The sequence below is a fragment of the Cervus elaphus genome, chromosome 5, assembly GCF_910594005.1.
Source record: "Cervus elaphus chromosome 5, mCerEla1.1, whole genome shotgun sequence".
Lineage (NCBI taxonomy): Eukaryota > Metazoa > Chordata > Mammalia > Artiodactyla > Cervidae > Cervus > Cervus elaphus.
The window spans coordinates 21,737,507-21,761,952 of record NC_057819.1 but is presented as its reverse complement, the minus strand read 5'-3'; the positions used below and the strand labels follow the sequence as shown (position 1 = coordinate 21,761,952).

Below are 24,446 nucleotides of genomic sequence, written 5' to 3'. Positions count from 1 at the left end.
TATTACAGATGGATAGACTGAGGCCTACAATCATCCAAAGTCAGAAATCACACTTTTCTACAGAAAGATTAATCAATGACCAAGCACTATGTTCAGTGTTGTTAACAAACTGCCAAAAGCCAGATGAAGAGGATGATTCCCCAAGAAGACATAAATTTATCAAAAATGATCTAAGAAGCAGTAGAACACCTGAAGAGATAATAACCATGAGAGAAAAAGCAGTCACAGGTCTACCTCTTAACATAGACACCAGGGAAGGACAGAACTGCACGCAAGTGTCACCACATCCTCCAGCACTAGAACATTCCTTTCATATAAACCATTTCAGAAGACAGAAAATGACAGAGAACAAGCAAACAGAAAGAGAGATTGCCGACCAATGTAATTTACCACACTAACAGATTAAAAGGGGGGAAAGCTTATGATTATCTTAAAAGCTTTCGCTTTCCTCACACAAAGCTTTACTAAGCTGGATACTTCCTCACTGATAAACAGTGTCTTACAGAAGTCTATGGCAAATACGTCACTCTTGATGGAAGAGAGTCCTGGTGGGACATCCCAGGCAGTCCAGTGGTTAGGACTCCGTACTTCCACTGCAGGGGGCCCAGGGTCGATCCCTGATTGGGAACTAAGATTCAGAATGCCACAGCATGGCCAAAAAAAAAAAAAAGCATCCTGGCAAAAAGCAGAAACCAGCTTCCGTGCCCAGACTGCCACGGTGTCCTGGAGTTTCAGCCAAGCCAGGAGCCGGGAGCTGGTAGAAAGGAGCCATGCAGCAGACAATAGAAATGGCTATGTTGAAAAAGCCCTTGAGAACCACCAGGAGAACCAAGAGAACTGGGTTAGGCAAGGTGGCCACGTACAAACTCCACAGAGCGGCACTTCCCTGGTGGTCCAGTGGTTAAGACCCTGCACTTCTACTGCCGGGGATTCAATCCCTGGTTGGGAACTAAGATCCCACATGCCAAGCAGGGCATGGAAAAAAAAAAAAAGAAAAAGAGGGAGAGAGACAGAAAATAATAGCAAGCTCCACACAGCAAAATAAACAGTATTCCTGGACCCCAGGGTTTTCAGAGGGGCAGACAGTCCTCATTTAAGCTGGGAAGAAAATTTTTGCCTATGAAAACATCTACATGTACTGAGCGTTCAATATCCACCTTTCCAGCTGGTGGCAGGCACTCACGCATCTGACTTCATGTCCCCAGCAGTGGGCTGGGGCTATGATCAGCTCCACATTCTTGCTGAGGCAGGACCAGCATCATTTGCCCAAAGCTTCACAACCTACCAGCGGCAGAGTGGGGTTGCAGGCTGCTCCATCTGCCACAGGGGCTGGTGCTCTTAACCACGGCATTGCCTCTACTAAGGAAAGACTGACCCTCAGGACAGGAAAGTGACCGGGCAGCAGAAAAGAGCCAGGGCTGGGGTCCCCACAGATTGAATCAGGAGGAAGAAGTAAGAACCACGGCCAGAGCATCCCAGGAAGCCTCCAGAGAGCACCTCCGCTCAGGGGCATCAGGGGAGCAGGCTTCACAGTCAGGTGGAAGCGGAGCGGCAGTTCTGAGCCAAGGGTGCCACGAGAAGAGCCCAGGGCAGGGGGAGCCAGCCCAGGGAAGGGAAAAAACTTCTAGAAAGTCTGGGGCCAGGGAGGAGCAGGATGGGGTCAGACAGGAGCCCTGGAAGGCAGCAGGAATTTCTACATGACACCTAGCATGCTTCTGGTGGACTAGCCCACACAGGCAGAAGGACCAGAGAGCAGTGACTTGGGGCTCAGACATCACGGAAGTGACCCTTGGTCACAGGGAGAAAGAGTAGACAGCAAAGACAACAAGTGTTTCAGAACCAGAGGTCAGAACTGGGCACCGTGGAAAGACTCAGAGACCCCACGACATGGTGGTGGGGTTCCTGGTGGGTCGAGCTGGGATCTCTGAGCATCAGAAACAAGCTGTTGGTCCATTTCGATCCAGGAGAGGGCTGCTCATTCCTGACTGCTCTCATGTTACAATGAAACGAACACACCTGTGATCATGCAGCTGACCCGATACGGCGCTTAGCAACCAACCCAGCGCTGTAACCAACAGCCAGGCCAGTGCTGGATCACATGACAGCCACCCAGAGTGAGAACAGCTCTATTGATGTTCACGTACGTACATGTGTGCACAGGTACACACACACACACACACACGCAGCAACCTGAAAGCATTCTGTAAGAGGGAGCGCTGCAAGCTACTGGCCTGGCTCTCGGATGTGTGGATATCAAAGGTTGAGCTACCCCAGCCTCTCTGAAAAAGCCACCCATTCAAAGGTAAACAGTGACACAAAGGAAAAACCAAATGTCAACACACACAGGACCTGGAGGTCTTGGTGAGGCTGGAAGGTTGGGGACCTGAAGAACAAGCACCCCACCCACCTGTAGATGTTCCTGAGTCCACTGCATTGGGGGGGTGGGGGGCAGTTATCCAAGCAAAGAGGGTGGGAGAAGTGGAAGGGATGGGAGGAAGGGTGAGGTGACGGGCAGGGGTAGGGCAGACCAGACCCAAGAGGTGTCAAGGGAAGTGAGAGATGGCCCCCAGCATCCTCGAGCAAACACTGAATCCCCACCCTGCCCCAGAACAGCCCATGCAGACAGGCACATGGCCTGGCAACAGAGGGGGTCCTGTCATCACCAGCCTGGCTAGGCGAGGATTCATCCATGGGCAGGTGAGTCCACATGTATGGAGACCCTGCCCCCATACCTGTAAACTGCCCAGTAACTATCCCCCATGCGTGTGCCACAGGATTAGAACCTACTTCATAGTCACCAACGATGTAACCCCGTCACAAAAAAAAAGTTAAAATCAGGAATTGCAAGAGAATGGCAATTTTCCCTTTATTATAGGGATTTTCAGTGATCTGCAACAGAAAATGGGTCAAAGTAGGAAAAACATTTGTACTTCACTGCAAATTTCAGAAACGGACCCTTTACTGAAACTGGAGGACCATCTAAAAATGGTGATGCTGGAAGTTAAGAACAGTAGCCTCTTTTTTGTTTATTTATTTGGCTGCACTGGGTCTTAGTTAAGGCATGCAGGCTCTTTAGTTGCAGCATGTGGGGTCTAGTTCCCTGCCCAGAGATCAAACCGGGGCCCTCTGCACTGGGAGCACAGTCTTAGCCACTGGACCACCAGGGAAGTCCCCAGGAGCCTCTTTTTTAAGTAGAGATTTGCACACCACTGAAGAGGACCGTCGCAGGCCCACAGGACTCCCCTCTCCCACCCCAGGCCCCATCTCATCATTAACTCGCAGTGCTCTCCTGCAGGTTTTAGCTACTGGAAGAAAACAGAGAAGATACTGAGGCCCTGGGGTCCTGCTTTCTACCAGGTCCTTGCTGTGTTTAGTTGCTCAGTCATGTCTAACTCTTTGCAACCCCATGGACTGTAGCCCACCAGGATCCTCTGTCCATGGGGATTTTCCAGGCAAGAGTACTGGAGTGGGTCTCCACACCCTCCTCCAGGGGATCGTCCCAACCCAGCCAGGGATCGAACCCAGGTCTCCCACATTACAGGTGGATTCTTTACCGTCTGAGCCACCAGGGGAAGCCTACGGGTATCGATGCCCACATGAGCAAGTGCTGTGGTCCAGGTTACTTGGACCAGGGCTTCCCGGACACAGGGCTCACCCTTGGGAGCTGACAGGTGGTACCAACAGCCGGGGGGCCCTGAAGTCACCAAGCTGATACATGAACTGTCAGCTGCTCCTCACTCACTCCCGAAGACTGTGCGCATGACTGTCTGCCTCTGGCTCTACACCAGGGGCTCAGCAAAACGAGGACCACCTCCCAGAACTCAGGGCAAAGTGAAGCATCTTAGTAGAAAGAAGTTTGGCCCTATCATTTTCTAATGGAACGGAGGGCTCTCCCCAGACTCAGGCTGTCGCGTGGCAAAGATTTCCCTGAATCAAATGTGCTGAAGGTCGAGGTCAGAGCAGAGCCACGCTGCCATCTAGTGCGCACGCACGTCCGACAACAGCCGCCACATCAGAAAACCCAAACCAGCCTCAACCCAGGGAAGGAATGCCTGGGACGCCCTCCAGCGGTACCCACGGGCTGCGTCCTCTACACTACAGGACCTCGGACCAGAGTCGGCCGGAGTGGCCTGTGGTGGTGACATTCCGCACAGGACAGGCTCGTGAGAACAGGCGCAGGGTCAGGGTCAGCTGCTGATGCTACAAGCAAGTGGGAGGTGCCCTGTCCCCTAATGCCGCCCCGCCCTGCACCTGGCGGCTCAGACCTGCCACCAGAGGCCAACTCAGGACCTCTACTCTCTGAAGCTTGTGACACCCTCAGGCACAAGCTTCAATCAGGCTCTAGAAGGTCACAGCCACATCCTCCTGCCACAGAGAGCTCTGCCAACATCTCTACAACTGCTTACAAGTTCCAATTCACTCAGAAACACCCGCCCCCCGGACTTCCCCGAAGGTCCGGTGCCTAGGACCCTGCGCTCACAATGCAGGGGGCCTGGGTTCAATCCCTGGTCAAGGAACCAGATCCCACATCAGGAATGTCTGACATTTACTAAGCTCGGGGGTGGGTCAAGCGCTGTCCCAACCCTAAATGGGCGTCACTGCTGCTGTCCTGCGGTGTGTCCCCAGGAATGGGAGCCTGGAAGCAGCAGAGCCTGATTCAAACCCAGGCAGGAGCCTGCCTGCTGGTAACCTCCATGCCACATGCCTTCTCCAACCCCGAGGCACCTTCACCACTTCCGGGCAACACAGCTCAAGGGCTGCTAAGGGATTCAAGGACAAGAGTGCCCAGGGACTGGCTCCCACAAGGATGGCCCGGTACCAAGCTCACATGGCCCCACAGAGGGCCTTGGGGATCGAGAAGTCACCCCGGAGCTTCTATCTCAAGTCGGTCCTGGAGGAAGGCAATCTGGCAGAGGCCCAGCAAAGCCCCAGGAGGCACAATCACGGCCACCAGTGATGAGGGCCGGGATGACCACCCTCTCCCTGAACTCAGCAGGGCTCGGTCCTCACCCCATGGGGCAAGGACTGGCCTCGGCCAATCACTTCACTGCTCCAGGCCTCCATGTTACAGAGGCACATCTGTCCCTCCTCTGCGTGGTGCAGGGGAAAATAAGAAATACTGTGAAATTTTTTCCAGAAGAGCAAGCCTCAGGACAGACATTGGTGTCAAGCTCACACCCAAAATGCCTGGCCCATGGACCAGGCACATGGGTCACAGAGCAAGGCTGGAAAAGCGCCATCACTGCATCTATCGTCCAAGTGTATCAACCCTCCCACACCAATCATGGGCCCACATGGTCTACACTTGTTTCATGACTCTCTCTTTCCACTGCCCCTGCCTCACACATGAGGATAAACAACTCGCCTAGGGATGTACAGCCCGCAAAGCCAAGCCAGCCCTTAGCCCCTGGGCTGCTCTGACGGATGCCCAGAGCAAAAGAAGAGCAGTCTGGGAAGATGCCCACCATGTCCTCTAACAGAGGACTGTCCTCGTGGTTCTGCAACCAGGAGAGGTCCCTGATCAGGAAGTGGAGAGTCCCAGGAAGTCCTGCTCGACTGTTCCTTCCTTCCCCGTGTGGGGCTCAGCTTCCTGCCCCTGCCTGGGTCACTCTACAGCTGGTGCCCACCTTGGTCCCGGGTACCCTCCAGGTTTAAGGGAATAAAAAGGCTCAACCCGCTCCCACATAGGGTGCAAAGCTCAGGCCCAAAGTAAGAGATGAGGGCTTCTCTGGTGGTCCAGTGGTTAAGAATCCACGTCGTAATGCAGCGGACACCGATTTGCTCCCTGGTCTGAGAAAATCCCCCACACCACAGACCAACAAAGCCCGTGCGCCGCAACTATTGCGCCTGCGCACCTACAGCCCGTGCTCCACAAGAGGAGCCACCGAAATGAGAAGCCTGCTCGCAGCAACCAAGAGTAGCCCCCACTCACTGCAACTAGAGAAAGCCCGCACGTGGCAACGAAGACCCGGCGCAGTCAAACATAAATAAATAATTTTAAAAATACTTTTTAAAAAGTAAGAGATCAGAAATGGCAATGTTGGAGGCCTTGGAGGAACTTCTGTGAGCAAATCTGGAAAACAATCTGCAGAGGATAAATATCCTGCAGAGGATAAACTTCATGTGGGCATGAAGTCACCAGAGCAGTGGTCGGGCACTTCTTACTGGATGCTCAGAACACTGCCCATCACGTGTAACACACACTAATATAGCCAATACACATGGCTGGATGTGAGGAATAGTAAAGAAAGGAAGGAAGAATCATTTGCTTGTAGACTTAAGAGAAGACCTGGCTCTGGACTCTACCGATGGTACAGTGGTTAAGACTCCATCTGCTAATGCATGGGTCACAGGTTCGATCCCTGGCCCAGGAATATCCTTCATGCTGTGGAGCAACTTAGCTCATGCACCTCAGCTATTGAGCCCACACAGCCTAGAGCCCCTACTCTGCAACAAAAGAAGCTATTGCAATGAGAAACCTGTGCACTGCCAACAGAGCAGTAGCCCCTGCTCGCAACAACTAGAGAAAGCTCAAGAGCAGCAATGAAGACCCAGAGCAGCCAAAAGTAAGTTAATTAATTAATTTAAAAAAATATTCAGCTCCTTCTCTCCCATGGATCACATGTCACTAGCTGGGGAGACGTGAGGTCACAGTGAAGCCGTTTTCCTCCCCATCTTGCTGGTCCCACCCTGCAGCTGTCCACATCCTGACCCAAGACATCAGGCAGAAATCACAGGGAATGATCCCCTGCAGGGGCAGCACACCCAGGGCACTTGAGGGGACCCCGACTCACATTCACGCCAAAGTCTGGGGACGTGGAACTCCAGATGGCCCCAATGCTCGCAGCCGCCAGCATGGCCTCTACGGCGTGCGCGCTGTTGGGCAAGTAGCCTGTGGAGAGGACACAGGGAGGACATTTGGTCAGGGTGTGAGGATGCAGCAGACTTCCAAAAGCACCTCCTAGAGCCAGGGTGGGAGTGGAGAGAGGGGCTGGCTGTGAACAGCTCACAGAGTAGGGCCAGGCCCACTCCACCCACCTGGACAGCGCCTACTCAGATGCCGCAATCACCTGCTGCCAGCCTGACCGCTTCCTGTCATCACCCCACCAACCCACTCCAGTCAGTGACCCCCACAAGATACAGTCTGGCCTCTTCTCCCTCCACTCTAGCACTCACTCTGGGCTCAGTCACAATAGCCTGCCTTCAGTTCTTCAGTTGTTTGAAGCTCCTGCTGCCTCAGGGCCTTTGCACAGGCTGCATGAGCTGTCTAGACACTCCCACCCACACCAGCCTTCCCGACTGGGCTCACACTCATCCTTCAGCACTGAATGCAAATGAAACTCCCGCAGGGAAGCCTTCTCTAAGGGCACTCCATGAACTCAGGTGCCCTGGCTAGTCACTCACAAAGCATGCCATATTTCTCCCTCACCAGATTTACCATAATAATCACCTAAGGAAAATCATAACTGGCAACTTATAACTGGTTCTCTTGTGAGGGCTGGGACTTTGACTGTCTTGGTCTGCTTTACCAAATGCCGTCTGTCACACCCTGCAGATCAAAGCCCTCTGGTAGGCCAGTGGGTGGATGTTTGGATGGAGGGAGGAGAGGAGAGGCTGTAGGGGAATGAAGACAGAGCAGAGACGTATACAAGCCTGAAAGGGGCTCAGGCCCATCTTCAAGCAAGAGGCTGGGCTTCTACAGTAATAGAGGCAGAGAACCTTTATAGCCAACGAGACTATGATTGATTAAACAGATTGCCTTAAATGCTCGAGGAAAGGATCTGTGCACGAGGCACCCAGGGGCAGAAGGGCCAGGGCCTCCCCCAAGCACCGCTCCCTGGTTACACAAAAACCCTTTCTGCTTCAGCACCCCAGGTGCCCTGGACAGCTCTCCTCCTGCTTCTCCTCCCACAGCTCTTAACTGCCTATTTGACAACAGTGGTGGGTACTTCGTTTCTATGGGTTCACCGCATCTCCCAGGCTGGGTGTCCCGGGGACACAGGTCCTACATCACTCACTCAGCAGCCAGGCTCTACCCAGCCCTGGCACATGGCAGGCCCGTTGACAGACATCTGCTGCTGAGGAAAGAGTTGGCTATGAATGCAACTGAAGTGTCTCCACCGTGCCATCGCCTGAGGCAGGGCGAGACTCACCACTCAGGGAGGCTGTGTGACCCTGCTGGCTTTGACACATGGCCAGGAGATGCCCAATTCCCAGATGAGGAAGAGTCGTGAGCAGCTCTAACTACATCCTCAAAGCTCTCCAAGCATCTCTCCATTCAAGCCCCTCTGCACTGGGTTCCTCACACTGGCTTCTGGGAAGCACAGTCCTCAGTCCTAGTGACTGTCATCAGGTCAAATCAGTGCTCGAGCTGTGACACTAAGAAGCGGGGGCCGGTCAGCCAGCACCAGCGTGATGCTGAGGAGCCAAGAGCACGGGAGCAGGCGTCCCCCAAAAAAGCATGGCCAAGAGGTGCCCCCGTATACCCTGTTTTCTGTTTCTCCTTCTCAGAAGTATTTGCTTCAAAGGGAAATTTTTTAAAATAAAAATTGGAGGGGAGAAGAATTACTGGAGGATAGAAGAACCTCTTGAGTTCCTTTTCTAGGCAGATTAAATTGGACCACAGAAAACCCAAGATATTGTGGTTTCAACCACAAAAATGCCTGCTCTGACCCAGTACTCTCACGCGGCCATCACTCAAAAAATACTCATTCTACACCTACTGTGTGCCAGGCCCCCCACGGACTGAGGTGGGGCATGAACAGAAGACAAAGCCTCGCCCTCTAGTCCTGGAGGACAGACAGACAGACATGTGCACACACACACACACACACACACACACAAGTAGTCCTGTGACTTTAGGGAGCCAGTAAGGCAACAAATGTAAATAAAGTGAGGTGAAGAGAGAGTGGCAATGGATTTCTGCACAGGACGGCAGGGCCGGCCCCTGAGCAGAGACCTCAGTGAACCAGGGTGAATCCTTGGATCTACACGGAAACATTCCACCCAGGGTTGAGACAGGCAGCAATGTGGGAGTCATGGCCCTTCCTATAGATTCCTTTCCAGTCAGCTAACACTTAGTGAGCACTCGCTCCACACCCGGCTCCATCATCCAAGAAGGAGTCTCAGGGTCCAGCCCTTTCACACGGCTTACCCCAGGGTAAGGCCACTCTCTCCGCAAACACACACCTGAGCGCCAACTTTCAGTGAGGCCCCGGGAGAGGGGGGATGGGTAACGCTTATACCAACATGCCCGGTGGCTTCTCCTGCTGATGCCCTGGCCTGTGGTCCTGGTCCCACGACCCCTGGGGGTGGGGAGGGCAGCCTCACAGCTGGATCCCCAGGCCTCGTGGACTTTAGAGCCAGAGGAGACCAGTGATCAAATAATCACAAAAACCAAACAGAAAATTACTTGGGTTGGCCAAAAAGTTCACTTGGGTGTTTCTGCAAGCTGTCTGGCCAATCAAATACCAATGACACATTCTCTGAAGACAGAGGATGAGATGCCGACAGAGGGTCCAATGGGGGCAACCCAGGAACTTCCCTGAGTGACTCTGGAGGGTCCAACGGGGGCAACCAGGGGGCTTCCCTGAGAGACACTGTCTGCGGGTAGAGTTACAGGCCAGTGGGAAGAGGCTGGCTCCCCACAAAGGATCTGCTGGACACTTAGGAGGACGGCAGTCAGGGAGGGACTGAGGAAAGGCGAGGGTGTGAGGACGCAGGGAAGGAAGCAAGAATGCAAGGCCTGTGCAGACCTGCCCCTGCGGGGCAGCAGGAGCTAGTCAGCTTCTGAGCAGGGGACTGACACCCTCGGTGCCACGGGGGTTGGTACCTTGAGCAAAGCCGTGTGGCCAGAGGACAGAGAAGCTCTCTCTTTTGGTTTAAGAATGAGATCTGATGTCTGATCCTGGAAGGAACAACTTAAACGATGACCCCCAGCATCACAGCAAAAAGCACACAGAGCCCCAGCTGGCTGTGGACCAGAAATTGTCCCTGGACGCCTCCTCCTTACTGGCCCCACCCGGGATGCTGGAGGATGGGCAGGACTGAGAAGGCACACCTGACTTCTCCACCCACGAGACAATCTGTACAACTAGTCAGGTCAGCCTCTCTGCTGCCCTGTTTAAAGATGAAGAAACTCGAGGTCCCAGGGAGGAGGAATTTCTCGTTCAAACCTACAGGCCCAAAGGCAGCTCCAAATACAGAAAGCAGGCCACCTAACTCCAGGGAGCCTGGTACCCTCGAAGCTGCTAAACAAATTCTCACCAGGAAGGACTACGTGGGAGAAGACGCTGAGTGAGGAAACCCTGGTGGGGATCCCCAGGGACAGGGTGGCCACCAGCCTGGCATGGGGAAGCTGGGGCCCAGGGGCCCTGCTCCTATGCTGTAGCGCCAGTTACAGTCAATTGTTTAACAGAGCTGTGATGAGGTGTCCTGGCCATGAAATTTCATGCCTCAGTATTAAGTAACTCGGGGAATTCCATGGTGGTCTAGTGGTTAGGACTCTGCTCTTTCGCTGCCGAGGGTCCAAGTTCAAGACCTGGTCAGGGATCTAAGAACCCACAAGCAGCATGGCCCAAAAAAATAAATAAATGAAAGTAACTCCTTGTTTAAAATAATCTCCAGAGGCCAAGTATTTTCATGTACTTTATGTTAACAACCTTGTGAACTGAAGCTGTCTGCATGCATGCATGCTAAGTCGCTTCAGTTGTGTCTGACTCTTTGCAACCCTAATGGACTATAGCCCTCCAGGCCCCTCTGTACATGGGATTCTCTGGGCAGGAATACTGGAGTGGGTTGCCGTTTCCTCCTCCCAGGGATTAAGCCCAACTCTCTTGCATCTCCTACAATGGTAGACGAGTTCTTTACTGCTAGCATCACCTGGGAAGCCCTCTCATTTAAATCAACACCCAGTTTTTGATAATGACATTCCTTCCACATTTAAAAAAAATGAATTAGTGAATTTTCTCCCCTGGACCTCAGTTTTTCATCTGGGAAACGAGCAGGTTGGCGGCACCATCCCTGACATCTACATGGTGGAGGAGTGAGTCAGGTGAGTCTCCACTGATAAAACTCCCTCTGCTGGGTTTTCGGGATCAGTCTACAGTCATGTCAACACAAGCAGCGGAAATCACAGCATGGAAAATACCCTCCGAAATTCCTCCAGAAAGCATCACACTGGAGGTGGGCAGACCCAGAAAATGTAGCAGCCAGCTTTTCCCAGCCTTGGAAGAGTCAGTGGTAAAGAACCCAACTGCCAATGCAGGAGACACAGGAGACTCAGGTTAGATCCCTGAGTCAGGAAGATCCCCTAGAGAAGGAAATGGCAACCCACTCCAATATTTTTGCCTGGAAAATCCCATGGACAGAGGAGCCTGGCAGGCTATAGCCCATGGGGTCACAGAGAGTCAGACATGACTGAGCATGCATGCAACCAATGAACTCTCTGGCTTATGTTTCGTTTAAGGACTACGTTTTGGAACCTCCCTGGCAATCCAGTGGCTAAGACTCAGTGCTCCCAAAGCAGGGGGCCCAGGTTCAATCCCTGGTTAGGGAACTAGATCCCATGTGCCACAACTAAGAGTTTATATGCCACAATTAAAGAGCCTGTGCGTTGCAACTAAGAGTGGGCACAGTTACATAAATAAATAAACCTTTTTTTTTTTTTAAAAAGGACCATGTTTCATTAAAAAAAAATACACAGCTGTGAACACTGGCTCCCACTCAGCATGAAGACACACTCACGTTAGGGCTGGGAGCCGAGGACCCTCACAGCCCAGCTCACTCCCGCCAGGCCACACTTTCAGTGATCGTCCTTCCTGGTCTAGTTTGTGCAGCACATGTATATATAAGGCCATGAACAACCTGACCCAACTCCACTGCATTTCTTCCCAGCCACTCCCCTGTTCCCATGGTGACAGGAGCCAGAAATACCCACCAACGACCCGGTCTCCTCTTCTCACGCCCATCTTCCTCATCGCTGCTGCAAACAAAGCAACCTGTTGCCGCAACTCTTCAAAAGTCACCTTCACGATCTCCTCCTTGCCTTCCCCTGGGAAGAGGAAAGGGACAGGTCATCCATGGACTGTCCTAAAAAGAGAGCTCAGATCTTCGAAAAAGACACATGTACCCCAATGTGCATAGCAGCTCCGTTTACAATAGCCAGGACATGGACGCAAACTAGATGTCCATCGACTCATGAACGTATAAAGAAGATGTGGTACATATACACAATGAAATAGTACTCTGCCATAAAAAAGAACAAATTTGAGTCAGTTCCAGTGAGGTGGATGAACCTAAAGCCTGTTATACATTGTGAAATAAGTCAGAAAAACAAATATGCTATATTAATATATATATATGGAATCTAGAAAAATGATACTGATGAACCTACTGGCAGGGAAGCAAAGCAGATGCAGATGTAGAGAAAGGACTTGTGGACACAGTGGGGAAGCGAGAGAGTGAGGCGAGTGGAGAAGGCAGCATCGACATACATACACTGTCAGGTGTGAGATGGGCAGCTGGTGAGAAGTCTGCTGTGTGGCACAGGGAGGCCAGTCCGGCACTGTGATCACCTGGAGGGATGGGCTGGGGCGAGGGGAGGGAGGCGGGGAAGGAAGGGGATGTATGTAGAATCATGGCTGATTCGTGTTGTCGTATTGCAGAAACCAACACGACGTGTCAAAAAAAAAAAAATTTAATTTAAAAAAACAAAAAAAGGTTCTAGGGAATTCCCTGGTGGTCCAGTGGTTAGGGCTCCATGATTCCACTGCAGGGGGCTTGGGTCTGATCCCTGGTTAGGGAACTAAGGTCCCACACTCCACACAACCAAAAAACAAAATAAATTTTTCAAAAAAGAGAGATTCTGAGTCACAGACATGGATGAAACTCACACCTATACAAATACAGGTTAGAAAACATGCCTGGGAGACGTTACACAGATGCAGAGAATGCAAACAAGATACAGATTTACCAAACATTACAGAAAAGAAAGGCTGTGGGAAAGGGCACCTCTGAGACACACACTCAGAATCTGCCATTAAAAAATTTCTTTTTTCAAAAAAAAAATTTCTTTTTTCACTATTAGCAATGCTTTTATAAAGTGAAGAATTCTTTGATTTGGTTGTGATTTTTTTAATATATATAAATTCCCAAGGGCTGGGGGAGGAAAAGGGGAAATCAATGTTTAGTGGGTACAGAGTCTCAGTGAAAAAGTTCCAGAGATCTACTGCACGGCAGTGTGAATATACTTAACACCACTGAATTGGACACTCAAAAAATGGTTAAGATGGTAAAGTTACTATTTTGTGTTCTCATCACACACGTGTACACACACACACACACACACACACACACAAAATCCAAAGGTGCCAAAATACTGTTTGGAAATAAAATATCAGATATCGAATGCTTCAGAACCGGGACTTCCCTGGCGGCCCAATGGTTAGAACTCCATGCTTCCAGTGCAGAGGGCCAGGGTTCGATCCCTGGTCCAGGAACTAAGATCTCTAGGGCCAGCTGGTGTAGCTAAAAAATTAAAACAAAACAAAAAATACACAATAAGAGAGGAAAACCAAGCAGCTGCTGGGACTCACGTGCGACGTAAAGGGCCACTCTGTCGTTCTCTTTGTGTTGCAGGAGGTTTTCTGCATAGTTGAGGCGACTGCCTTTGAACCACTCAGGCACGTCGGCGATCCCTTTGGATGTGTCCACGACCTACAGGGACAACAGCAAACCAAGACACACATGCACGAGAGGGTAACACCAAGGATGCGTACAAGTGACTCTGCGTCCCAGGAAGCCAGCTAACCAACTGGCCCAAAGCGACGCTAGATCGTTTTACAGACTGAACGCTGACCTGGCCCGAGGGCTGGAAACTGAAAACAGAAATGAAGGCAGTACTGTGTACCTAACAGTTGCTGAGAGATCTTAAGCATTCTCACCAGGAAAAAAAAAGTAACTGCGAGGTGATGGCTGTGTCAATTATCTTGGAAATCATTCCACAAGGCGCGTGTGTATGTATGTATGTGTGTGTGTATATATATATAAAGTCATCACATGTACACTTGAAATACATAATTATATATAGCAATTATTCCTCACTAACATTAAAAAAAATTAATCCAAGGGAAAACACCATCCCCACTAATTTACTCTGTCAACAATTATTAAGCCCCTACTTTATGAGAGATGTTGATGAGAGAAAGTAAACAAGACAGACATAGCAGCTGCCCAGTGTTCCAGGTATAACCAGGAGCATAGAAACCAGGGGGTCAAAGTGCAGGGCCTACCTGACCCTCCCACCACAGTTTTCAGAAAGCAGGATCCCTGCCTCCATCCTCAGGGGCTGGAACCTTGGTTTTCTTCCCCAAGTGCCTACAGATGAACCTTTCAGAATGGCTCACCTCACAATCAAACAAACAACACAACAAGTGAAACTTTGAATAACAGAATTCCTAGTCCCTCGATATTTATTGAGGATAAAGATCTGGGAAAAAGAAACCTTTAAAATCCAGGTTAGGGGGACTTCTCTGGTAGTCCAGAGGTTAAGAATTTGCCTTGCAATGCAGGGGACTCAGGATCAATCCCTGGTCAGGGAACTAAGACCCCACATGCCTCCAAGCAACTAAGCCCATGTGCCACAAGTACTGAAGCCCATGTGCTCTGGAGCCCTCGATCAGCAACTACTGAGGAGGTGCACCACAACTAGAGGGTCTGTGTGCTGCCAGAAGGATCTGGCATGACACAATGAAGACTCGACACAGCCAAATAAATAAATATTAAAAAAAAATAAAATAAAATAAAATCCAGGTTAGGGACTTCCCTGGTGGTGCAGTGGTTAAGACCCTGAGCTTCCTCTGCAGGGAGCACAGGTTCGATCCCTGGTCAGGGAACTAAGATGCCACATGCTGCACCGCCAAAAATAAAATAAAATCCAGTTTAACAACAAAACTGATAGTTAAAAAAACAATTATGTGAATGCGTGTAGCATCACTGAATGTATACTTTTAAATGGATAAAATGGTAAATTTTGTGTTATGTGTATTTTACCACAACTCTAACAATTTTTAATAAAATAAAAACAAAGCAATGCCCTACTCTTAGGATCACTCAGAGTGCCAAGACAGGGCCTGGGATCCATGCTCACTGGGGGGGCTCCAAGTCCACAGAGCACCCATGAGGTCCTCAACCCCAAAACAATGCCCCAACAATTCTCTGAAGCAAGGACTTTTTCCCACTGTTGTGAGGATTTAAAATAAGACAGGATTTAGTCTTCCCCCAGATTAACACTTCATTTTGAATCATAACCACAAGCCCCCCAAATTAATGATTTTGCAACATAACCACAAAAAGAATGTGTAAGCGAAATCTCTACTTACCTCATCATATATGCATGAGAAGACAATTCCACTGAATTTCCAGAATTCTGCCCAGAAGTCTGAATACGACTCAACTGACCAATGATACAGGTCATCATAATTTTCTGGAAAATAAAGACATACAGCTCAGATAAATCCTGGGAGGAGACTTAGTTCAATGATAAGATGGAGTTACATGTGTCTGAAGGCTTCAAAGGCATCTGATGAGAAAGGATCTTGGGAGAGCAGGGGACCTTAGTCTTTGTTGAAGCAAACCCACCACTGCTAGTCCCCAAAAGGAACCAAAGCAATGAGGCAGCTGAGTTTTTATCTTAGCCAGCATGCCTGAGACCATGGACTCTGGACCCAGAAGGCCTGGGTTCAAATCCCATCTTGGCCATTTGTTAGCTGTGAGGCTTCAGGCAAGCTCTGTAAGTGCTATGTCTCTGTTTCCCCATCTGTAAAATGGAAATGATTAATAATAACCTGCTTCACAGGGCAAATATGAGGATTTCAATGAGCCCATGTATAAAATGCTTAGGGGCTTCCCACATGGTGCTAGTGGTAAAGAATCCACCTGCCAATGCTGGAGATGCACATTCGGTCCCTGGGTCAGGAAGATTCCCTGGAGGAGGGCATGGCAACTCACTCCAGTACTCCTGCCTGGAGAATCCCATGGACAGAGGATGCTGGCAACCTACAGTCCATAGAGTCATAAAGAATCAGACATGACTAAAGTGACTTAGCACATTATTATACCATACAAACTCAGAAAACCTATGTTCAATAGATTTGGAAATTCAGTCCAAAACTGGAAGCTTGCCAATGACTCTTTACACCAAGACAACGCTATGGGGATTTTTTTGTATTATTTACTTATTTTGATTTCTGAGTAAGCGCTACATTCACAGGATTCAAAATTACAATGACAACGCTATGGGGATTTTTTTGTATTATTTACTTATTTTGATTTCTGAGTAAGCGCTACATTCACAGGATTCAAAATTACAAATTAAATAAAAGATTACATGATTAAAAAATAAAAAGCCTCCCTCTCTCTAACCCCCAAAACCCTCTAACTTTTCTGGTCCAGAGGTAACCAGTGAAAGAGATTTTTTTTGGTGTGACTTTGCAGATTTTATGTGTCAGCAAATACATCCCTCTGCCTCCCACTTTTACACAAATGGAGGCACGTTCTTCTCAGCAGGTTCTAATCCTGGGACCACAGGAAAGTCCTATCCCCTCTTTGGGCCTTTTTAATCACAGTATGTTTTCAACAGGACTTAAAATTCATCCACTGGTGCCCCCAGAGATGGTAACAGTTCAGCAGGAAGCTGACCAATAGGTCAAGTTCTCTCATTCCATCACTCAACTACAGATTTCATCATCTTCACTGGGGGTTCATCCAGAGGATGAGACATAGTGATCCCTGCCCTTAGCACTGTCCCTCCTCCATGTGGCATCCAGTAATTTTCTTTTTAAGAGTTTTTTTTTTTTTTTTTTTTTTTGCTGCACCAGATCTTAGTTATGGTACGTGGGATCTAGTACCCTGACCAGGGATTGAACCTGAGCCCCCTGCATTGGAAGCTCAGTCCTAGCCACTGGACCACCAGGGAAGTCCCAGCATCCAGTATTTGTTCTCAGTCATGCTGGACATGGGAGCCAGAGGAAGAGAGCAATTGCTGAGAGCCAGGGCGGCAGGGGCTGGGGGCTAGGACCAGGGAGGAAGCCAAGAGCCCAAGCCATGGGGCATCTCTGGCAGCAGAGATTGGGACAAAGTGGGAAGAGTCAGCACAGCCGTGATGAGGGGAGAGGGGGGTCTTAGAGCTCTGAGTTCAAGAAAGAGAAGCTGGTTTCCCAACAATGATGCCTGCCCCTCTTCCAAACCCTACAAGAGAACCTCCCCCAAGCCCTGCCCTATATCTACTCAAGCCAGGAGCCACAGGCCAGGTCGACTACGCTCACAGGGAAAGACACCAGGGATGGTGCATCTGAAAGCCGGGAGCCAGCCCTGACTCTCAACATGGTGCTTGGGGAGCTCAGGCGGTCCATGCTGTCTCTCTGGGACTGTTTCTCTCGAGTGTCATCTGGAAACTGGCTGGAGACGGCCCCGGGTCCTCCCATGACAGCGCAGAGTTAACCTGCCCCCCAGGGCCAGGCTGGATGACTGGCTTCAAACCCCAGCTCTTGTCACTTACTAGACAGCGGCCTTGGGCTGGCTACTTCACCTCTCTGAGCCTCAGCATCCTCACCTGTGACACGGGGACAACGGCAGAGAGCACGCTGCTCAGACACTGGCTTCAGGGCCGACCATCCGGGTGCAAGTCCTGCCACTTACCTTCCTTAAGATACTGGTACTTATCATGGGGTCACTGCAAGGACCGCCTGAGTCAAAGCAGAGAATGCACTAAGAACAGTGCTTGTCAGAGAGGAGGGCCCAAACATGTGACCCTGAGCATCACTCGTGACACATGACGGGCCTCCTGACCGCACCGCGTGGGCTCAGACAAGGAGACAGGGGTGAGCAAGCACGTGTTCGCAGGAGCCTGCTGCCATGGTCTCCGCCAAGGGAGGCAGTGCCAGGCCCAGGGCGCTTCTCTGGCAGCAGAGCCTCTGGAAGGCCTGGAGGAAACTGCACTAGACAAACAGGACCTGCAGGTCCTCCCTCTCCTAGGCTTTTTTTTTTTTAATCACCTTGGTCCTCACAAATTGCAAAGAGCTCTGGCACCAAAACCTCCCCCAGGCTGACAAAAGAGATGGAGCAGGAGCTTGAAACACAGGCCTCCCCTGAAGACCTTGAGAGCCCATAACAAACTGCATCCTCAACAGTATCTAGCAGAGTGGAGGAATGTAACCAGCCTGCCAACCCATGAGCTAGAAGTCACAACGGCATCTCAACTTCACGAGGACCCATGGAGAAGTGGGTGGAGTGTGTGCCCAAATTCTCCCACTGCCCACAACTCTCCAGCAAAGCAGGGACTCTGGGGTTTCTGTTCACACACATACACCCCAACCTGGGCTCAGAGGCTGCAATCCAGACACCTGGGTGACCAACCACAGGCACATCTCATTCAGTCTGCACAATGCTCAGAAAGAAACAGAACCAGCTGATACTAAATTTGGGTTTCTGAATGAAATTCAGAATTTCTGACTTCTCCCGAGAAGAGAGGGCATCTTGATTGTGGGAGCCGGCCAACAGGTGTCTCCTCCCTGCCCCCGGCTGAACTGGGCTGATCTGAAGAACCAACCAGCTGTTACAGAAATGACCGAGTGCCTTGTGAGGCTGGGTCAGAAGGTCATAGGACACTGAAGTTCTTGCTGTCATGATCACCTGCTCTGCAAGAAGCCAGTGGCCACGTTGGCAGGACACTCAAGCAGTCCTAGGTGGCAAGCAGCGGAGGCCCCCTGCCCACAACAAGCAATGACTCACTGCCACGTGAGCCAGCCCCTGAATAGTGTGGCTGCCAGTCTCGGTCCAGCCTTCAGATGAGAACAGATAGATGCAGCCTCGGGAGACCCAGAGCTAGAACTGTCCAGCTAAGCCCCTCCTAGAAGCCTGGCCCATGGAAACTGAGAGATACTAAATAACTACTGTCATTTTACATCACTAAGTCCTGGGGTGATTCGCAAAGAAGCAACAGGTAGCAGAAACACAACATGGTGACAAACAGCTAAAGCAGGTAACAACTTGGCCACTCGGCCCTTCACACACTTTCGAGAGGCAACCTGATACTGCAGTTCAGGGCACTGACTCCAGCCCTACTGCTCACAGCTGTGAGACCTCAGCCAAGATTCTGAGCCTCCAGTTTCTCAGCTGGGAAACTTGATGAAAGCCCCATCTATCTGGCCAGGTTACTGAGGATTAAGTTAGTTAATCCATGTAAAGTTCCCAAATGAGGCCTGGCATGTAGGAAGGGCTCCCTAAACATTCACTGTTATTAATATCTCATCACCTGCCTGGTCCCTGCAGGCATCTGAGTTTGTAAGCCCCACCTGCAGCTTCACCTCCCCACTTGTGAGAATTCTGACCCGCCTGCACCTTTCACATCTCAGCTCAAGGTCCTGTCAGCCCCCTTTAGCAGCATCCTAACAGCCCCAGAGCTCAGAAGGTGGGCGGCACACGCCCCTACACCCGCCGCTCAGCACTGCTACCTTTGTGAAAGCCTTCTCCCCACAAGGACACTTGAGCTGTTTGAGAATGGAGACCAAGCCTTCTTTGTGTTGGCCAGTTTTCCCCCAGACGCTGGCCTGCAGAGATGAGCTGCAGTTTGTGATGCAAAGGCGCTTGGCCCAGTCCTCCAGAACAGTGTGTACTGGGACTTTCCTGGTGGTCCAGTGGCTAAAGGCTCCGGGCTCCCAATGCAAGGGGGCAGAGTTTGACCACTGGAACTAGAGTTTGACCACTGGAACTAGATCCCACCTGCTGCAACACAGATCAAAGACCCCATGCGCTGCAGCTTAAAGACCTAGCACAGTCAAATAAACATATATATTTTTTAATGGCTGTGTATAAGAAGCAAAAAGTAATGTGTGCCATAAAGCTGGTGGCACTCCCCTAATGACTGAGAACTGGTACATGTAGTATGCCCCCTGGGGCCTTGCAAACAAGGCCAAGTGTCATACGCTTGGCTGGGGCTGCAGGCCGCCCCCAAGGTCTAGGTGGGCATGCTGCGGATTCCCAGACGAACTCTGCTGGAAGCCATGACAAGAGCCAACCAACCTACAGTTCTGGTCCTGGAAGAGACTGCACAGTTCCAGGGAGGCCCTGCCCCTCCAAAACACAAGGATAGAATCCTCCCGCTGACAGTGGTCTGGGGGGAGCTGGGGAATGCCCCCCCCATTCATCCCATCTCAGGGCTGCAGTAGGGCTGAGCCAGCCTGTGAGGACGCATACCTTGCTCTCTCCCTGCATCCAGACAAGAGCATTGCTCAGTGCTGCCTACCAGCCACACACCAGCCACTGCTGATGGCACAGACAACACAAGTTCAAGGGTGCTGTCTTTTTTTTTTTTTTTTTTTTAAGGGTGCTGTCTTTAAGCAAATAAAAAGGCTCACAAATAGGGGATTCCCTGGTGGTCCAGTGGGTAGGACTCCATACCCCCACTGCAGGGGGCACAGGTTCAATCCCTGGTCAGGGAACGAAGATCCCGCATGCCTCACAGACAAAAAAAAAAAAAAACATGCTCACAAGTAAACGAAAAAGCAAGACAGGTTAAAAGTCCAAATTATATGCAATTGGAGAGAGAGGAAAAGAAAGTGGTCAAAGAGAATAATCAGAGAAGACAGCATTTGAGTTGGCTCCTAAAGCAAAGCCCAAAATGTCCAGGGCCAGGCCTGTGGAAAGGAGAGAAGGCAGGGTGGGTTAACTATCAGGAGTAGAAGAGGAGGAAGAGAAAAAAAAAAACCAAGGTCTAAAGCACTCCCAGACCAAGAGAGGAGCCCCACTCAGCTCAGCTGATGCCACCTGTGGGGACACGAACCCATCATCATGGGCTGGTGAGTTTGCCAAAGAAGCTGGAATTCTTGCTTTTCCTATGCAGTCTCTCAAGGAGACTGCAACTCAGTGTGAGAAGCCCAAACTAAGTCTGCAGGTTCACCCTCGCCAGCAGGCCACCAGTCCCAGCCTTGAAGGGCAGACTGGGGTTGGGCAGGCAGTCTGGGGGCAACTGGTGCCTGCCAGTGTCTGCTCAGCCACCCCCACTGGCCAGGTGTGGCAGAGCGCTCAGCCTGATCGCCCTCACGCCCACCCAATGATGTTGGTCCTCTCATTATGCCCATTTTACAGATGAGGAAACCAAGGCTCAGGAGATCCGGTGACTTCCCCCTGACCACACAACCAGTAAGTGGCAGAGCCAGTTCAGAATCCCGACAGTCGGATGACAGCTCAGCCTCACGCATCTCACAAGACTGCCCTTCTGTGAAATCATTTTGTAAAGTGTCAGGGAGAACAGCTGGCAGAAGAAAAAGAGACATGGAATCAAGGCAAGGAAACACAAAAGGAGGATGTGGTTCCATTCATGGCTCTTGGCGGGAATCAGGTCTGTGCCCCAGGGAGTTTCCTGGCGGTCCAGTGGTTGGGACTCTGTGCTCTCACTGCCGAGGGCCCAGGTTCAACCCACGGTGGGGGAACTAAGATCCCAGAAGCTGTGCGGTGTAACCAAAAAGAAACAACTCTGTCCCCCAGTCCAACACACATTAACTTACCAACTATTACCTGGAAAGAAGGCCTGGAGAGTAATAAGCCACACCTGTCTCTAGGGAGCAGGCAGCCGGGAGAGGGAGGGAGCTGGGTGAGCAAGGGAAGGGGCTACCTGTGGACGCTTTGAAGCCCACCGTGCTGTGGACACGGAAGCTGCCAGGTGGCAGGATGTGCAAATCCACGGTCAACAAGGAGCCATTGTGAGCCTCTGAGCCCAGGTGTGACCAACCAGACCTTCGCGTCAAGGCTGCTCAGGCAAAGCCCGCAGGCAGCAGGTACGGAAGAGAAGAGAAGCAGGAAGGAGGAAAACCAGCCACTGTTCACGGAAGAGGAAACCAGGGCCCCCAGGGAGATGCGGGCACTGGGGTGGGAAGGGGACCAGGCTGGAAGGCAGACCACCCAAGTCTCCATTCCTGCGGGGGCTCCCTGAGGACAGTGATGCCACCAACAGAAACACAGGAGTCCCTGTAGCCGGCAGAGGGGCGAGACGAGGGGGAAAGGGTCACAATGAGATGAAAATCGCTGAAGGGAGGATGCAGGAAGTAGGTGGACAGCCAGAAGAGAGCTAAGGAGAAGCTTCTCATTCAGAAAAGGGCCATCTCACCCAAGTGGCTCCTGAGGACAGGGAGGGAGCTGGAAAGGGGGTCCTGGGCTAGGTTCGGTTTGGGGCTGGGAGTGTAAACACGTAAGGGGAAGGAATTCCACCCCAATCCCAGAGACAGCCTCCTGCCTGAGCATCATCCATCTCCTCGATGCCCAGAATCCAGGCTGGCCTCTAGCAGTGTCAGCCTGGAGGGGTGGGGGGCGGGGGCACCGTGATGGGTCAGCACCAGGTAATGTGGCTGGCAAGTGACCCACCCTTCAACAGAAGGGAAGAGCTAAGGGTCAAAGAAGACCTGGGTCAGAGAGACAAAAGCCCTGGGGATGGGAGGGTAAGACTCCAGGGAGCACTCCTCACAGGTAGGAATGCCTAACAAGGGATCACTCAGTCCACTGGGGTTCCAAGACCAGAGGGGCTACCCTACCAGGGAGATGGATACTGCAGAGAAGAAGAGACTGGCCCCCTGAAAAGAGAGGAAGTGACACCCCGCACAGACACGCGGGCAAAACCCCACAGTCAGAAGATGTCCCACCCCCTAGGGAGGGGGCCCCTCTGTCCAGTGGCTCCTCCAACCCCCAGAAGCGGGAAGATGAAAATCAGGAGACCATTCTAACAACTAAGAGGGGCCCTGACCCCAACGTCCAGGAAAAAGGGGCTCCCGGGACTCCTGGAGGAGTGTCTCTCTGCCAAGTGGTCCCTCGGACGGCCAAGGGAGGAGCCCGATTTCTGAAAGCCCCTGGTCCAGCCAAGAGGTGGCCGGGGAGCCCCCTGGGACGCGCGCCCCGCACTCACCCAGTGCCAGGCCGCAGGCGGCGCCCACGGCCGCCCGGAAGCGGTCCATCTGCGTGTTCTTCTTGCTGTCAGGCTCCCACATCACCTGGCACTCCAGGATCTCCTCCCGCCCGGCCCGCGGTTCCTTGGACATGGCTGCGGCGGGGAAGGCCGGCGGGAAGGCCGGGACTGCGCGGGGGATCGGGACTGGGCCGGGGACCCAGCCGGCGGCGGCGGCAGAGGCCGGGGAGCGAGACCCCGGGTGAGCGGCGAGGCAGACGTGGAGCAACTGCACGCGGAGCAGCCGCCCCGCCCGGACTCCCAGCGAGCCCCGCCCCCCAAAGCCCCCGCCCTTCGAAGGCACCGCCTCTCCTGAATGTAACCCTCCGCGGGCGCCGCGCCTCGAAAAGGAGTGCTGCCGCCTCTCCGGGACTACAACCTGCGCGCCCAACCGGTGGTGCTGCGCAGGCGCGTTGGGCTGGGCTCCGCAGCCTCACCTGGAGCGCGAAGGGGTTAAACCAGGGCCCGAAGTCGAGGTAGAGCCCGCAGGCTCGTTCATGTGTTCTTTTGTTCACGATTGATTTTTTTTTTTTTTTTGGTCCTACCGGTATTTACCGAGCGCCTGCCGGGTACCGGGCACTGTGCAGGCTTTGCAGATACATCACCGAGCGAAGCGTAATTCCTGCCCTCAGTCAACAAGAGATAAGGGGGTGGGGGACAGGTGTGGGGAGGAGCGGGGTCAATCAACAAATACATTATATAAATGTCATATATAGTATAATACGTACAATAAAAAACAGTATACCAATGAGTATCATACATAAAAAAGTAATATAATATTATTCACATAATAAAAGGTAATAAGTGCTATGAAAAATCAGGGAAGAGTAGAAAACATGTGAGGAGTGTTTCTATTTGAAAAAGGTTGTCAGGGAAGGTCCCACTAAGAAGGTTATTATATCAATAACTTGAGGTAGGAGTGAGCTACTTAGTAACCTGGAGAAAAGTTTCCAGGCTGAGGGAACAGCAGGTGCTAAGGTCCTGAGGCAGGAGAGTGTTGGATGTGGTTAGTGAATTAGCTGAGAGGCCAGTGTCTTTTCACTTGAGACCTAGAGTAGAAGACAAGGTCAATGAAGGAAGAGACAGAAGCTCAGGTGGGTTCCTGGAGACCAATGAAGATTTTGGCTTTTACCTTGGGTGACACGAGACCATTGAAAGGTTGTGAGCAGAAGGACATACTCTGACTGTCATAGGAGTCTGGCTGCAGCATTGAGAAGAGTCTTCAGGAAGCAAGGGTATAAGCAGGAGGACTGATTAAGGTGATGTTTCAAGAGATGATGTTTGCTATGGAGATGGAGAGGAAACTGCCATAGGATCTCTTTTTTTTTTTTTTAACTGCGCTGGGCCTTCGTTGCTGCCCGTGGGCTCTCTCTAGCATGTAATCTTTTCATTTCAGTGGTTTCTCTCGTGGAGCACAGGCCCCAGGGTGTGTGGGCTTCAGTAGTTGTGGTGCACC

General features: G+C 51.5%; 1 protein-coding gene across 2 annotated transcripts in view; it reads right to left on the bottom strand.

Annotated features, from left to right (window-relative positions):
* The window catches only part of AACS (acetoacetyl-CoA synthetase), a 53,320-nt gene extending 30,058 nt beyond the window's left edge, over window positions 1-23,262 (bottom strand). Inside the window, exons 1-5 of one of the 2 annotated variants that reach the window (XM_043902094.1) lie at window positions 22,952-23,262; window positions 15,381-15,484; window positions 13,596-13,716; window positions 11,939-12,052; window positions 6,795-6,892 (exon numbers count right to left, since the gene is read on the bottom strand). In XM_043902094.1, coding sequence (XP_043758029.1) covers window positions 6,795-6,892; window positions 11,939-12,052; window positions 13,596-13,716; window positions 15,381-15,484; window positions 22,952-23,084 — 570 coding nt within the window. In that variant the 5' untranslated portion in view covers window positions 23,085-23,262. The remainder of the gene's footprint in view (window positions 1-6,794; window positions 6,893-11,938; window positions 12,053-13,595; window positions 13,717-15,380; window positions 15,485-22,951) is intronic. The other variant, XM_043902093.1, reaches the window with a different exon arrangement.
* Between the last annotated feature and the right edge of the window lie 1,184 nt (window positions 23,263-24,446).